The 16,285-nt window shown below is 32.4% G+C and overlaps 1 protein-coding gene across 1 annotated transcript in view; it reads right to left on the bottom strand.

Moving 5' to 3' along the window:
* Positions 1-2,881: 2,881 nt before the first annotated feature.
* The window catches only part of OTOGL (otogelin like), a 149,993-nt gene continuing 136,589 nt past the window's right edge, over positions 2,882-16,285 (bottom strand). Inside the window, exons 52-58 of the mRNA XM_071218973.1 lie at positions 13,687-13,750; positions 12,439-12,617; positions 11,893-11,997; positions 9,627-9,746; positions 8,276-8,321; positions 3,984-4,063; positions 2,882-3,309 (exon numbers count right to left, since the gene is read on the bottom strand). Coding sequence (XP_071075074.1) covers positions 3,109-3,309; positions 3,984-4,063; positions 8,276-8,321; positions 9,627-9,746; positions 11,893-11,997; positions 12,439-12,617; positions 13,687-13,750 — 795 coding nt within the window. The 3' untranslated portion in view covers positions 2,882-3,108. The remainder of the gene's footprint in view (positions 3,310-3,983; positions 4,064-8,275; positions 8,322-9,626; positions 9,747-11,892; positions 11,998-12,438; positions 12,618-13,686; positions 13,751-16,285) is intronic.

The following is a 16,285-nucleotide window of genomic DNA, read 5'->3' as shown; positions in this document are numbered from 1 at the left end:
TCTGGAACATTCTGGTGCCCCCATCCTTGAGGTTGCTTAGCTTGTATCCCTACCTCAAGTCACATGGCAACGTGCTCTCCTTTCTCTTTAGGTTCCATTGACTTCTGGTTCTGTTGACTGCTAGCTGCACCTGAATTCCAGCTTTTGGCTCCTGCCCTTGATTTTCTCCCTCTCTGGTTTATAGTTTCTTTCTTTCTGTAGTACCTTCAATAATCCGGATTAAGACTCAACCTCATTCATTTGAACTATGCCTTAAATTGAAAAAAAAAAAAAAAACTTCAAGAGGTCCTGTTACGATGGTTTCACACCCATAGGAGTGTAGATTAAGATTAGGAACTCGTCTAAATAGGGGTACATAATTCCATCTACCACACTGGCACAAATGTTATTTTGTGTTTGTGCAGGTGTTTGTCTGGGATATATTCCCAGATATATCATAAATAGATTGGTTATCCCAAAGCACAGCTCTAATTTTAGTAGACATTGCTAGATCCTGTTCAGAATTTCCCTCACCAAGGACATATGACAATGCCTGTTCTCCCACATCCTAAAAAAAAAAAATTGTTAAATTTCTGAATTTTTACCAATTTTGAGAGGTGAGAAATTTCATGTCACTATAGAGGGAATAAACAACACTTCTATTAAAAGTGTGTTCAATTAGCTTTTCATTGCTAAAGGATCATTTGAATTGTTTCTTTTCCTTCGAACTATTGGTACATTTTCTTAGCTTATTTTTCTATTGAGTTGATGAGTTTTCCTTCTGTGATTTTTCAGGAGTTCTTTATATATAGAAATATTAACCATTATCAATGATATATTAAAAATATTATTTCTTTGGTTTTACATTTTTCTTTAGACTCTATGTCATTTTTTTGCCTGCAGAAGTTTGTTTTCAGTTTTCATGTTGTTGAATTTATCAATTTTTTTCTTTTTGGTTTCTGGATATTGAGTCAAAATTTAAAGTCTCCCACATTCTAAGGTTATAATGAATTTCTCCCACACTTTCTTTCAAAACTCTTACCTTTATTTTTGAACATTTAAATATCCGCTTTATTTAGAATTTATTTTGCTGTCAGTGAGTATATGACTCCAAATTCTCCTTTGTCCAAATGACTATCCAGGTCTCCTAGTACCATTTATTGAAGTCCATTTGAACTCCTCTGGTACTTTGAAGGTCATTCTTATCTGATACGACATTCCAATAAGTTTTGTGATTTCCTTCTGGACTTGCCCTTATGTACAGTTATTTATCTAATGCCTATTTTCTCACCAGACTCTAAGCTGAATGAGGGGGAGTACTATTTTTGTTTTCCCTTAGATCAAAAGCTTAGATGAATGCCTGGCACATAGCAAGTGATCAATATGTATTTGTTGCAATTGTTAATATTTATGAAGTTCTAGGAGAAGGCTTCCCTTTTCCCACAAATAGGTTTAAAGATGATCTAATTTTTAAAAATATAATAAATTTTTACAGAGTGAAAATAAAAGATAGGGGGTAGTTCATATACAAGATTATGTACCTCTATTTGCAATATAACATCTCTTGAGCAAAATGTTAACTTATTTTCAACAAAAACATTTGATTCAAACTCTATTAACAGGAATCAAAGAACAGTGAAATTAACATCTAGAGGAAGCACATATTAAGAACAAGCAAGATAAAAATTAATTTTATGTACAGTAGACACTGACTTTGCAGATATATTTATTCTTTCATCCATATCTGAGTAACCTTGAATATCCAAAATATCTAGTAAGTGGCAATTTTTCTGGGAAGCATGATTTTGAAATGGAAACACTCGTATGTGATAACAAGTCACTTAGCTAGAGACTAAAACTAACTTATCAGGCTCCAGGATCTGCTTTTCAATGCAATTTCACTGTCCTCCTGTTGATATTTGGTCTCATTTGATCCCCCCAACCATCACACTAAGTAGGACCTTCTTTCCTTTTTAAAGAGGAAAAAACTCTAAGATAATTACTTACAATAATTATTAGAGAATTTGGGCATATGCGAAAATCTCAGAATATATCATTTGCCAACGTAAATCGTCTACTGTATTTAAAGAGTGCAGCATTCCATTATAGAATTATTAATACATTCCAATAATTTTATTTCATTCTTCATTGGCAAAGCAGCAGCATTCAACACCTTTCTACCACTCAACTTGAATAGTCTGTAAATCCATCTTTAAAATCAGATGTAGAGACAGCAGGTAAATAACTAAATATTAAATAGGAACAACATATTTACTAACAGTTTTAATGGTATAAAAAATAAAAATTCAAAATCTCCCTCCTCTACCTAACAACTGATGCTACATTTCCCTACCCCTTATTACTGGAATAACTATTAATATCAAATGTATGAGTGTGCATGTGTCATTATTTTTCTTAAAAATATCAAATTTAGCATTTTTATCCTACCCAACGCAAATCCTTTAAATTATGAAAGATCCTGCTATAGACATCTAATTATATGGTTCAGAAGAAAAGAACATTAGACTAGAGTGTGAAAGATTGACGTTCTAATCTAACTGTTAACATGAAGACTGTATTTATATACTGAATGACCTTGTACAAGTCACCTGCAAAATGAAGAGAATATTCAGCTACATCCTTAGTATCCACTCAGGCTTTAGTAATCCAAAATCCTTACGTCCTATGATCTGTCTCTAAGCACATCACTCTTCATGGCTATCTAGATGCCAATTTCAACTGATCACATTTACCAGACTAAACAATAGCGATTCAAGTGTGTCTTAATTTAACCAGCTATGGCAGACTTTACAAATCAAAAAAGAACTGAGTCAAGGAATTCTGCAAAATAACCTTCAGCTAATTGATGAAAATATTCCAAATCTCTAACATGTTGCAATTATTTACATAATAGCACTTTAATAGAACAGTTTAGATTCTTTAAAGGAGAGCAAATCAAGATATCTAATTCTGCCATCAAAATCGTATATATTTTGTACTGTTTAATTACCATATTTTAATAGTCTGAAAAATGCATTATTGCTAAAAAGTATAAATCTCAATAATAGTGATAAAAGTTAACCCCATTAGATATTATAATGTTGTATAGAATTCGTGGACTCCCCATATTTAATTCCACTGGCATGTGCAATCTATAGGTTCCTGGAGTGTGTACATGATTTCAGTGCCATTTCCTGAGCAATAGAGTGGCACGGTGAAGTTTCGCACTCCGTTTTCACGACAACACTTGCAGAATTTTAGGTGGCTCTCAATATTGATGTTATATATGGTAGCTGATGGGCACTTTCCATCACAAGACGCAACATTTACCTGTAAAGAGTGACAATGAAAAGAAAAGTTTAAAAATTTTAAAAGTGCAGATTATTATTGACTTCACTAGGAAGTCAGACAAAAGCAACGCCTTCTTCCTCATCACTCAACCCTTAAACTCTGGCATATTAGCAGACTGCAGAAAGAACTAAGTTGAAACATAACTTAAATAAGTCAAAGGGCTGTTGGATGGCTATGAACAAAAGAAAAATGCTGATATAACTCAAAGTATCAAAAGTGTACACATACCTAGACAGGAGCAGGAAATGTATTAATCCCAAGCTAATAATTCTATTGTAGCCTGCTTTATGTCATGACTCAGATAGACCATAGAATAGGAGAGATTCTATTAAAGGTGGCAAAGTTGAGAATTTGGACTATTTTTGCTGAGTAGAACAGTTAGGACAATATGTAGTCAGATACATTTAGGTTTAATTTATATCTTTCTGGATTGCAATTATCATTCAGAACTCTTGATTCTTTATGCTAAGAATAATTATTTCACACTTCTTCACAAATAGAATATTTTAATATTTGAATGTAGGAATAATCTTAAAGTTTAATATTGTACGTGTTAGCATTTTGTTGACTTACAAACAGTTATTAGTGCTGTGACACATATCCTTGTGAAAAGACTTGTCCTTGATGTTAGTAAATAATATTTTCCCACTTACAGAGCTTTGACTTATGCAGTCCTGTCTCCTTATGATTGATTTAATGATCACTTTCTGGCAAATTCTTTCTTCTCTTTTGCCTGACAAAATACAAAATATATTTATTCATGACAAGGCCCATGCCAAATTGTATAAGTCAATTAAATATATGAATACATTTATAAATGAAATTGGATATATTTTATAAAATATATCCCTTATTGAGATATTTCAGATTTTCACTTTTACATATTTTATGTGCAATGTTTCACATTCTAAATAGATTCTCCCTTATAAGTTTTAACTTTATACATATATCTTTATCTTATTGTTTTAGAATGATTATCATAAATCTAAAAATACACATGTAATAATGCTAACATCAACCTGTGTGATATATATGTGTTTAACATATCTTTTGGAATGAACTACAGTGTGTGTAAGTAAATAAATGCATGCATACATGAATTTATATTAAAATAATAATTGATAAAATTAAAATCACTTTAAAGGATTTTAATATAAAACCATGAATGTAATTTGTCAACCATATTAAAAGGTCTGGATAAATCGTATGCTTGATTTCATGGCTCTGAAATAGTCTCATGATTTAAAACGAAAGCATTTTGTACTAATTAATGTATCTTAATATGCCTCTGTATGTGACAGGTCACCATTTGATAATGCACCCAAGAATATATATTTAATGCTGGATGGTAGTGGAGAAAACAATGTTCTCACCTTGGTTTCTTACTAACTAGGTTTGTCATTTTATACAAAATGTCATTTAAAGTCACTGAATTATGCTGCTGAATTTCCTTGTTTCTAAAAGTGTTGGATTAGATCAGCAATTTTCAGTTTTCAGCCTCAAAGCCCTTATTTAAAAAAATGTGTGCATGAAAGTCCAACATGTAAAGTGGATAAAGGTTGAGCTACTCTGGTTGAAGTGGAGATGGGTAGCTAAGATTGTCTATAATTAACCTGAATCTTGTCCATGTCACTCGTGACCACTAAATTCAAAAGTCACATCTTGGTTCTTATCTTAGTTGACTTCTCAGAAGCATGTGACACACACTATCACTCTCTCCTCCTTGTTGTACTTCTGGCACTTGGCTTCCAGAGCTCACCTCCTTTTGCTTTTCCTTCTATCTCACTTGTGTCTCCTGTGCTGGTTCTTTCTCTTTCCCTTGACTTTTCAACTGTAGTGAGGCCCCAGGTTCAGTGTTAGTAGTAGACAGCAGGCTATTTAGTGCCTCATAGTGCTTCCTCACCCTCATTAGCCCTTCTATTCTCAAGTCAGTCTAAGAAAGACTGGTCAAGAACAAAATCACCTTGACCATAGCCTATAAGGTATCTCACCCTCTTCTTTTTATCATCTTCCTCTCCTTATTCAGTGGGCTACAGCAGCTCTTTGCTATTTTTTCCACTTTAAAGACTCTTCAATGCCCAGTTTGCTGCCCGAGGACAGTCAGTGTATACTCACATGCTCCCTCATCAGAGGGACATTCCTGCTCCACCCATTTAAATTGGCAACCCAATTCCCCTCACTCTACACCCCTTTTCCTCTGCTTTATTTTTCTTTATACTACTCACCACTACCTGACATAGTAGTATATATTTACCTATTAATTGTTTCTCCTCTTCTTATAACAAGCATTATGAAGGCAGAAGTTATTTCACCCACTTTCATAGCCTCAGGGTCTAAAAGGGTGTCTGGCTCATGTACATACTCAGAACTATTTGAATGGCAGGGCTGACAGCTCAGGCATCTGGTGCCCTGCCAGTGAGCCCTACTTTGGAATTTACGCTCTCCAGTGTGACAGAGTTGGACTTAGTTGTGGTTTCCCTGCACATGGCTCTTCTGCCCCTTCTATTTAAACCTATAGTTAGTACTAAAGTTGATAGGTTTATGTCCAAGAGACTTAAATCTTTGGACTTCCCATGTGCCAGTTGGACCCTGAATCTCAGCAGAGTTGTAATACCTACTCTCCACTTCACTGGACACCCAGGACAACTAACCAGGAGATGATTATGGACAATGACATCCCAAGGAACAGAAAGAGTCTATAACGGCCAGCAAGATAGCCCATCTATCTGCCCCATGGGATCTAAGCCTCTTCTCAATTAGAGGTGGAGTAGGTATCACCATCCCAGAATCCTCAGGACTGGGGAATAAATGATGAACTAGAGTAGACTCACTGTTATTCTGCTATAGGCTTATTGTTATTCTAGCAATAGAAGAACTTTTATCATTGATGTGGAGGAAGTGGCCACTGGAGGTTCTGAAGGGAGGGAGAGGGGGAAATAGTTGTAATATCAGGCATTTTGGGGACATTAGAATTGTCCTGAATGCCATTACAGTGACAGATACAGGCCCTTATATATCTTGTCATAACATACAAAATTGTTCAGGAGAGACTTTAAACTATAATGTAAATTATAATCCACACTTAGTGGCAATGCTCCAATATATGTTTATCAATTGTAACAAAAGTATCACACTAATGAAGGATGTTGTTAATCTGGGAAGTGGGGGGCAGGGGGGGGTGTGCATAGAGAATGAAGGATATGGGAATCACTACATTTTTTTATGTAACATTTATGTAATCTAAAGCTTCTTTAAAAATAAAAAAATCAATTAAAAACATGAATTAATTTTTCGAATAGTTTTTTAACATACTTTTTAATTTAAATGAATGAGTGAAACTGGGAGAGAATAAATTTATTTTAAGTTAACTGAAGTTGTTTGTAACAAGAGACATTTCCTATTTACTCTTCAGAGATTTGATTGTAATACATTTACCCAGAATAGGAATTGCAACTTCCATAATATCTCTGACATAGCCAGTCACCCAAAAGCAAAGTCTAGATAAGGGTTCCCTGGTGCCAAAGCAGAAACTCTATCAAAAGTCCTTTCATATCAGGAAAGAGCAACTGAGCTGGCTGATATTATTCTTCAACCAGAAATTGCTTGGCAGATTTGAAAGATCCTGGACTCAAGCATTGGACTAGCCTAAATCTATTACTGACTAGTATACTCAACTTCTCTAAAACTTCATTTCTTCATCTGTAAGAGAAAACCATTTCTACCTCTGACAAGAGTTGTGCGAATTAATTGTGGCCCTCACAATGGGCTTAATAGAATTAATTTCCTCATGGGAAAGGCAATAATTGTAGTTAATATAATCAGTTGCACAAATATTCCCCTGTCTGTCCTTAGATAACATAAATATACTCTAGCATGTACATTACAGCTTCTCCCATATTTAACAAGGAGTTTCAGAAGCCAGGACCTTAGCACTGTGTTATGACTCTATCCCATGACTCTATTCCTGCATCTCTTACTTCACAGAAACTCTGGGCTCTAGAGGCATAACAGTTTGTACAATTCAGTCTTATATCATGGCATTATTAACCTGGGCTGTGTTGTGCCCCATTTCCAGAAAGCTTCTCTAAAAACTTTAAAAACTATTGTTTATGCCAATTCTCCTTAAACTCCTATAATTTTTTTTGTTTCTGTTTTTTGTTGTTTTTTTTTTTTTAGGAGGTACTGGGGATTGAACTCAAGACCTCATATATGGGAGGCAGGTGCTCAACCACTTGAGCTACATCTGCACCCCTTAAACTCCTATTTTTATCTTTATATTAATTCATAGACACTTCACAAAAGAAAACTTTAAAATGATTGCAAGACTACCCCTCTATTCTATTTTAGTCCCATAAGTCACTCAAAAGCACTATGAAATAAACTTTTAAATTCACGCTAATACAAAATATATTGTATGCACATAACTTTATCAAAATAATTATGGGAACATTAATATATAGGACTTAAATACAATTCACTAAAATGTCATTTCCTGGATGTACTTACAGAACTATATCAGTTTGTTCAAATAGGTTCATAAACCACTGCACTCACTTTGCCCTTATTGGAGTCACAGAACCATTATCATAACCTACTTAACTTTGTTTAATTCAGGAAGTTCCAAGCAAATTTGATTACTGGGCACTTGTAAACTTAAAACCTATTAAAATCTCATACAATATCTTTTGGGAAATGTCACATAAAGAAATTGCCAATATTTAAATTAAAATTCATTTAAATTAATAATACTTTACTCATACTCCAGATGATAAAGACTAAATTATAAAGCTCATTACCAAATGTCATAAAAATGTTTAAATAATATATGTTAAAATGTTTTTCCCTCCTTGCATTGTCAGAACTGAATTTTAGGAGAAAAATCATAATCACAATGACCAAGTAACACGAATCTATCAAGTTAATAATATAATATGTCTTCACTTACAGATCTTGCAACAGCCTTCATTATAAAGTTTTACGATTCCTTCATTCTAGGATGAAGGAAAAGAATAGTCAAAACAGGAAGTGTTAATCCATTTCTTATTAGTCTAGAAACATAAAACTGACTTTTATAATAATGGATATTTTGTTAAAATTACATTATTCCTCCATTACTAATATGAACAAGAGTAAATAAGATTAAATTGCTAAAAAGAAAAAAAATTTTAAATACCATAATATATTTTTACCAAAATATAATAATAATAGATTCTCTAAATAAAGACCTTCTCTTTTCAAGTCCTTGAAATAATCTAAGCTACTCTATTAGACTAGACTGAGTTTCTGAATATAATTGAATAGTAGAATGGCAAATATTTTTTTTCAATATTTATTTATTGACTAAATGCCCCTACTTCAGAATGACTCTTTTCTAAGACTAAATTTTTTAAAAATTATATAGATTTTCTTTTGGAATTATTACAGTAAATTGCTTATCACAATTGAAATAAAAAATACTTTTTTACTCTATTAAAATGAGTCTTCACAGTAAGATGATTCCTAAGATTCCTTCCCAACCTGAAATTCTATGACTTTAGAACATGCTGTATCTAGCTAGCTACCTAGCCAGATCTATCCAGTCATTAAAATATTGCATCTTTTAAAAAATAATCATTGCAGCCCCATTTAGGAATATTCTCTCACACAACAAAACCAACATATCTAAATTTTCATCAGGGATTATTAAATGCCTAAATAATTAAAGCTACAAAGAATCTAAAAAACAGAAATTGGATTAGTTGCAAAAATGTATTCTCCCAATAGACTTTTCTCCAAGGGAATAGGGAATTGGTAGGGCAAAAGTAAAGAATTAGCAGTGCTACCTTACATATGTTGAGCTCTACGGTGGCCCGTGCTCAGAGAGTCTAGTGAAATTTTCACTCAGGCCAACACATAAATGTAAATGTCATCATGAATCTGCTTGTTTTTTAAAGAAAGAAATTAGCCAAGCTCTGACTGATTAGCTTAGTATTAGTAACCCATATTGAAAAAGATACTAATGTCTCTTAACCAACTTATTAATATTTTTCAATAATCCTAGATTTACACACACACACACACACAAAAGAGAGACAGAAAAGTATCCATTTAGTGAAAGTCAAAATTATTTGGGACACCATTTGTAACCCAGAATAGCAAACAGAGGCATTAGGATAGAGCTTTTGATTTAAATGTGAAAATATAACATTTACCATAATAAATAAGCCAAAAATAAGTACGGTCTTGGAAAACATACTAATATGTATTTTTCAATTATATTTGATATTAGATTTTTATAGTTAAAACAAAGTACAAACCATTTTGCATTCAGTCTCATTAAAAGGGGGACAGACTATACTGTAGTTCAGAATCATTGCCCCTTCATCAGTCTTAACACATTCATATGTGGTGCAATTATAGTTCCAGGTATTCCCTTCCTATAAATAAAAGATAAAGTTACTGTTTTGCTAGTTAAAATTTGCAATATTTAAAAGTAGAATATTCCCTGTCCTAGTGAAAGTAAAGTTAAATCAAGATACAGAATGATTCTAGTGACATAAAATGTGCTATATGAAATTTCCTCAGATTTATCTAAAACAATAAATATATAATGTCATATCATATATGATTTATTTTAGTATTTTATACTAAAACTGAGGTTTAAATGTGAAATAAAGCAATAGTGAGGAAAGAAGAAATAAGTACCTGTTTTTACTACAAAATTATCTAATTTGTCCAAGTGTCAAAGGTTTCCTTGCAATATTTTATCTTTAACTATAAAATAACAATATTATTTATATGCCCCCTTTTTTCAGATTTGTTTATCCTTCCTCCTATTCCCTTATCACCAAAAAATTAAAACTCTCTTTGAATGACAATGCTTTTTGATGTATAGTTCTATGCTTTTAACAAAATTTTAAGTAGAACAACGGTATGTTTTATCCTTGATTTCAGAATGTCTATCTTAATTCAGCTAAAATAATTACATAATTGCTGGACTTTAATTATTGTTTTGTATTTTTATTTTAATAACCCATATTTTCAAATATGAGTCAAACTCTGTTTTGTATATTCTTTATGGACCAGTAAACAATTTTGATGAACATCATTACTACCTTTTCTCTAAATTCTGTGCTAATTTATGAATAGCTTCAGGTCCTCTATGAACTTCAATTGTAAAAATCTACAAAACTGAATGTAAAAGAAAATAAATATTCAAAGTCTGGAAATACTAACATCTAATTTATCTGAAATAAAAATTCATTGTTAGAAAACAGATTTCTAGATTACTAAAGTTTGCCTTTAAAAGAGGCAAAAGTTAATGATCTTGATATATATTTACCTGTATAGCATTACATGTTGTGGTCTAAAAAAGTATTCTGAACATAATTTATTCTTTTAGTGAAATCACAGGGCTATCACCATGAATATCAAACATACGCAGCAGTAATTCCAAAATTATTAACATCTAAACAGACTGTATTGTCCTTTCACCAAAAGCCCCAAATTACCATATTTTTCAAGTAGTCTCTAATTCCTTTTCTCTAACTGACATGTATGTCTTCTTATTTTTGCCTTATCAAGATTCCCTCTTTCAAAAAATATAAGATAGAAATATTTCTAGGATGAAACAAACACTATAAACCACATTGACACTATGTAAATCAAAAGCACTGTTTTACACACAACTGTTAAGTCAACAGACTGTGGCACAAGAGAATAGTTGCTTCTCTCTCTTATTTAATAAGATGTACAGGTTTGGAGAAATCTATTTGGGTATGTGACTAATCTCAGATAATTAAGAACACGAGAAATAAGATAGCTATATAAGTAAACTACCAATGGGAAAATTTCCAAATAGCTATAATAAACTCAAAATATGTTACTACACATTACAGGTATTGAAAATTATAAACAGAATCTGTGTCTCTCTCTGTCTGATGGCACAACTATATAACTACACTAAAATCACAAGGTTCCGTTTTTCTGTCTTAAGGAGGGAGTGGGTCAGCCTTCAAACATGTATATAATTACTATAAGTTAATGAGAGAATTCTGAATAATTATTCTTTCTGTCTTTTTGTTCTTGGTGGAAAGATGCACTGTAGCATTAATGGCCTTGAGATCATCTTTAAGAAAAATGATTAGATATTCTAAATCTTTTCTTCTCTTCATCCACTGAAATCATCAATGCCCTGAAATAGGAAAGTGCCAACATCCTGAGTTTCACATTTCTATTAAAAGTATTATAAATAAGTAAATAAATTATTATGTTATTTTCATTTGTAATAATCAGCAGTTCCTAAAACCTATTCCTTACATCAGGAAAAAAAGTGAGGCTCTACCATTAAACGTATGAGAAACAAGTTAAATGTTTGATTACAACAGAAATTGCATCCTTTAAATTGTAACAAATATAACTGTGCCTTGTGCATTGTAAATGTGCTGCATATGTGTGTTTAGTGCATGTAAAGCTCTGCATGTAGGATTTCCTAAACTTATCTGAATAAAAATATGTTCTTCAGAAAGTAGCACAGAAAGCAACTTCCTAAGGAACACCTTTCTAGAAATGAGGAATCCATACCTCATATACAACTGGTGTTCCATTTTCCATATGAAATTTGCAGGAAACATTTTTGCAAGTACCACAACAATTATAATCACTTGGAGATGGAGTGTACTCCTGGTGCTGCATATAATCATAATACATTGAATTAGCCACACATACAATACGAATTTTTTATGAATCAGTTCCAGAGATGCTTCCAATATAACTATATGCTCTCTCAGGCACTTATAAGCACCTCTACAATTGAATTTGAAAAGCTTCAAATAATAATTGATTTTAAAAGTGGACTAGATGTCAGCCCTTATATTTATTAGCCAAGATTCAAGTAGGTATAACAACCTCAGGTCAAGGAAGCTATATATAATAATACTTCTAATACTCAAGGTCATACATGGGGTAGTAAAAAACTACATTGTGTAGATATTTTACACATTAATAGGTTATTGAAGAACTCTTCAAGAGTACATTTTTAATTCAGAGTATTCACTGTTTCAAATTCTGTAGCTGCCATTTTAAGAGTCAATAACTCTCATCAGAACCACTTGTTAAGAATATACTTACAACATCACATTCTTTTGAACAATTTATCATTGTAAAATTCAGAGTGTGATAGCCTGTAAGGTTATTTTTTTCTTCCAGACACTCTATTGTATTACAAAAGTCCCCTTCCAAATACTTTATCATAGATTGACCAGGATTCAATACTGATACTTCCTGAAATACACATACATCATCCTTCTCTAAGAAAAGAAAAAAAATAGTCAAAAAGAAAATTCGATATTGAGTTTTTTATTATTAATCAGTTAGACAGAATCTTAAATATCTTGATTGTGATCTCCCATTGTTTTACAACCAATGACGGTCTTTATATAATTGGTAACAACCCAAGAATTTACTTAATAATGAATGTAGCACATTTATTTCTTAACAAAAAATAAGAGACTGATCTGTAAAAGCAACTGTTGTTCAATGTTTGAACATCCTCAAAAAATTATATTTTATAGCAGATTCCAGAAAATGATATTTCAAGGATTGGCAGGTGACTTGTCCCTTCTTCCAGATATATCCCTAGAAAATTGTTGGAGATGGATATGAACATAAACAAAATCTAACTCAATAGTGGCAGGCCTCTTCATGATGGGATTGCATAATATTTCATGTCTTTTAATTATTATTTTGAGAGGAAATTTTCAATTTTATACTGTTGCAAAATAGTCATGCAAATTATGTTTCATGGTTAAGTTGATTAAAGTGCTATTGTATCTTTGAAAGTGGCATAACTGGGCAGGTTGAGATAGTGATGCAAAACTCAGCTCAGAAACTCTCTAACACTGAACTTAAGCCCTCTTTCATCTAAAAACCTCAAGTGTTCAACGAAAGTCTTTTTATTAACTTATTAATACTTGATATAAATATTTGTTATTTCATAGATCAATCAACTTTACATTATATTTTGCAATGTTATCATTAACAATAACAAGACAATGAGCTAAAATAACCTAACGCTTCTGGATGATGTCTATTAAAAAAATTCAGTACAAACATTAAAAAGACCCTCAGTAATTAATTCAAAATTCTGTAAAACCCCTAAAACAAATATTTATTTTTCTGTTCTACTATGAAATTTCCCAGATATTTAGAAATTTTACAAAATAGCAAACTGAAAAATAGCAGTATATTTTTATACTTAAAAACTGGTGAATGGCTTAAAATGTGTAATATATATCTCAAAATAATTTAAATTTATTAACATGCAGCAGACACTAACAGTGTTCATTTATTATTTTAAAATAACAAAAATATAGTTACCACAGAAATACTGTACACATCCACAGTCACTCTGAAAGTTATGATCTATTGTAGTAAATTCTCCCTATTAGAAAAACATGGTTTATTATATGAGAATGGTAAACACATACATGCACACAATATAGCATCTAATAAGTTAACCAGACATATAGCAGGTATTTGAATATATTTGATAGTGCACAGACTTGGGTTAACCCCAGTGATCATTTAATTAGTAGCCCATGGAATAAACTCACAATAAATCATTTAACCATGGATGACCCAATCTCTCTAAACTTCAATTTCTTTATCTATTAAGTTAGTAAAGAAAAAAAAAATTATTGAAGGTGGATAAGATGCTCTTTATGTCCTGTCCTCACCTGAAAATGATATTGCTCATTTCTGAGCTTGTAGTGAGTGATTAGAGATTAGGGAATGCTTGCTAACCCTGGAAATGCTGGTGGAAATGTTCTTGATCTATATAGAGGTGGTCCAGGGCTCTGTGTCTATATTCAAGCAAGGCTGGCCAGTAGAGGAGTTCAGAGTAAGACTGGTTACATTCCCAGAAACCCCAGGACCTTTACTCTGAGCTGAACTCTGGCTTCAGAGTGTTTGCCCAGTGTCCCCAGTACTCTTGGTATGCAAGCCTTCTAAATTTAGTTTTCTTAGCTCTGTCTCACTTTTTCAATGTTGTACAAAGTACCAAAGTCTTTCATTTTGCCCTACTGAATTCAACATCTCTCATATTCAGACCCCACTCAATCCCAGGTCCTCATTCATGAATGGCTGCACTAGTTTTCTTGCTGAACCCCTACTCTGCAATATTTTACTGCCCATATCCTACTACAAAAGAGTAGCAAGATCTTCTCCCTCAAACACCATTTCCCTCATATTTCTCTCATATGCAGGACCTTTTAAATATCTTATCCTATTAAATTTGCACTGAGCTCCTTAGGGATGAACTATGATTTTTCAAGTGCTTAGAACTGTGATAGTCCAGAACTGGTATGCAACAAATTTCAGTTAAATTAATAACTGAAGAGAATAAAAGGATAAATCAAATCTAAATTCTTCAGTCTTTCCTTTAAAGTCCTCCCCAAATGCACCCAATTTTGGATAGATCTTGATTTCTCATTGTCCCTCCTTCAGTTAGTTCTTCATGCAAAGTCCTTATACTTCACCACAAATATCTTATTTCATACCTTTATGCATTTACGCATGTTAATACTAGCCCCTCTCTATACCAGTTCAACTCCTTTACCCCATTACACCTAATCTGACAATCACTTTCTTCCAAGCTTTACTTGATGGTCTCCTTCACCAGAAAGTTCTCCATAACTATCTCTGCCTTGTGGTTAACATTCTTAGTATTGTGGTTATTTTATAATAATTATTATAGATAACATTTATTAAGCTCTTTCTATATGCCAGGTATTAATCTAAGTGCTGAATTTGTGTTAATTTATTTAGTTCCTATGAGTAGTTACAGTTAGTATTTTCATGTTACAGATGAGGAAAGTGAGCACAGCTAGAGAGCAGCAAGGCCAGGAAGAAAAACCAAACAGTGTCACACATGCCCTTGTTCATATTACAAAGAATATCCAGTTCAGTTAGTTTGTAGGAGAAATGAAGGAGCTAAGACATAGTAGAAAGAATAAAAGAAGAAATACTGTGAAGCACTTAGTTTAAGTCCTCATGGTCTCCATCTTTTGTTTTCTTTGGACCTCACTTTCCTAATCCATACAATGAGCGAAAGATATCTACTTTGGGAAAATTCAACATGATAATATAATAAATACATTATATAAGCTGTGAAGGACTTAAGAAATATACAGAATCATAATTCTTTTGTGTAGGTATATCTAAAGTACAGATAAAAATAATCAAGTGACAAAAATTTGATGAAGGAATTTGCAAAGCTTAAACATTCTATACCTTAGATAGTGTTAATTCTTATTTGAGTAAATGCTGTATTCTTTTAAAATGAAACAATGACATTCTAAGAAAAGTTTGTTATTTTAAAAAGTGACTAATTTAAGGGTCAATAATAAGGAGGCCTGGAATTTTTTCTTTTGGAAAAATGTTCAAAAATTAGGAAAATGTTCAAAAATTTACTGAGATGATAACTGCATAACTCTGTGATGAAAGTGAGAGCCACTGAATGCACACTTTGGATGGATGGTCCAAGGCATAAGACTGTATAACACAGTGAACCGTGTGGTAGATAATGAACCATGGTTAAGAGTACAAATATGAGAGCATTCTCTTATGAACTTTAATAAATGCACAGTTCAAATACATAGTGTTAATAATAGGGGGTATACGGAAAAAATATGCCAAATGTGAGCTATGGGCCATAGCTAATAGTACTATATCGATGATGTTCTTTCATAATCTGTAACAAATGTTCCACAAGAACACAAGGTGTTGGTGGAGGGGTGATGTTTGGGGATTCTGCACATTACATGATTGTTTGGTAAGCTTACAATGTCTTTAAAAAAATTTTTTTTTTAATTGGCAAAAAAGTGACACATTTAGTCCTCAGAATATAACTTTGAACAGGAGAGTCTGTATGAGCTCTCTAAGAATACACACTGACTGAGAATAAAGAAAAAAGAAA

This window comes from Dasypus novemcinctus, chromosome 12 (assembly GCF_030445035.2).
Source record: "Dasypus novemcinctus isolate mDasNov1 chromosome 12, mDasNov1.1.hap2, whole genome shotgun sequence".
Lineage (NCBI taxonomy): Eukaryota > Metazoa > Chordata > Mammalia > Cingulata > Dasypodidae > Dasypus > Dasypus novemcinctus.
Note: the sequence above shows the minus strand (reverse complement) of the source record. Positions and strands in the feature narration are given on the sequence as shown.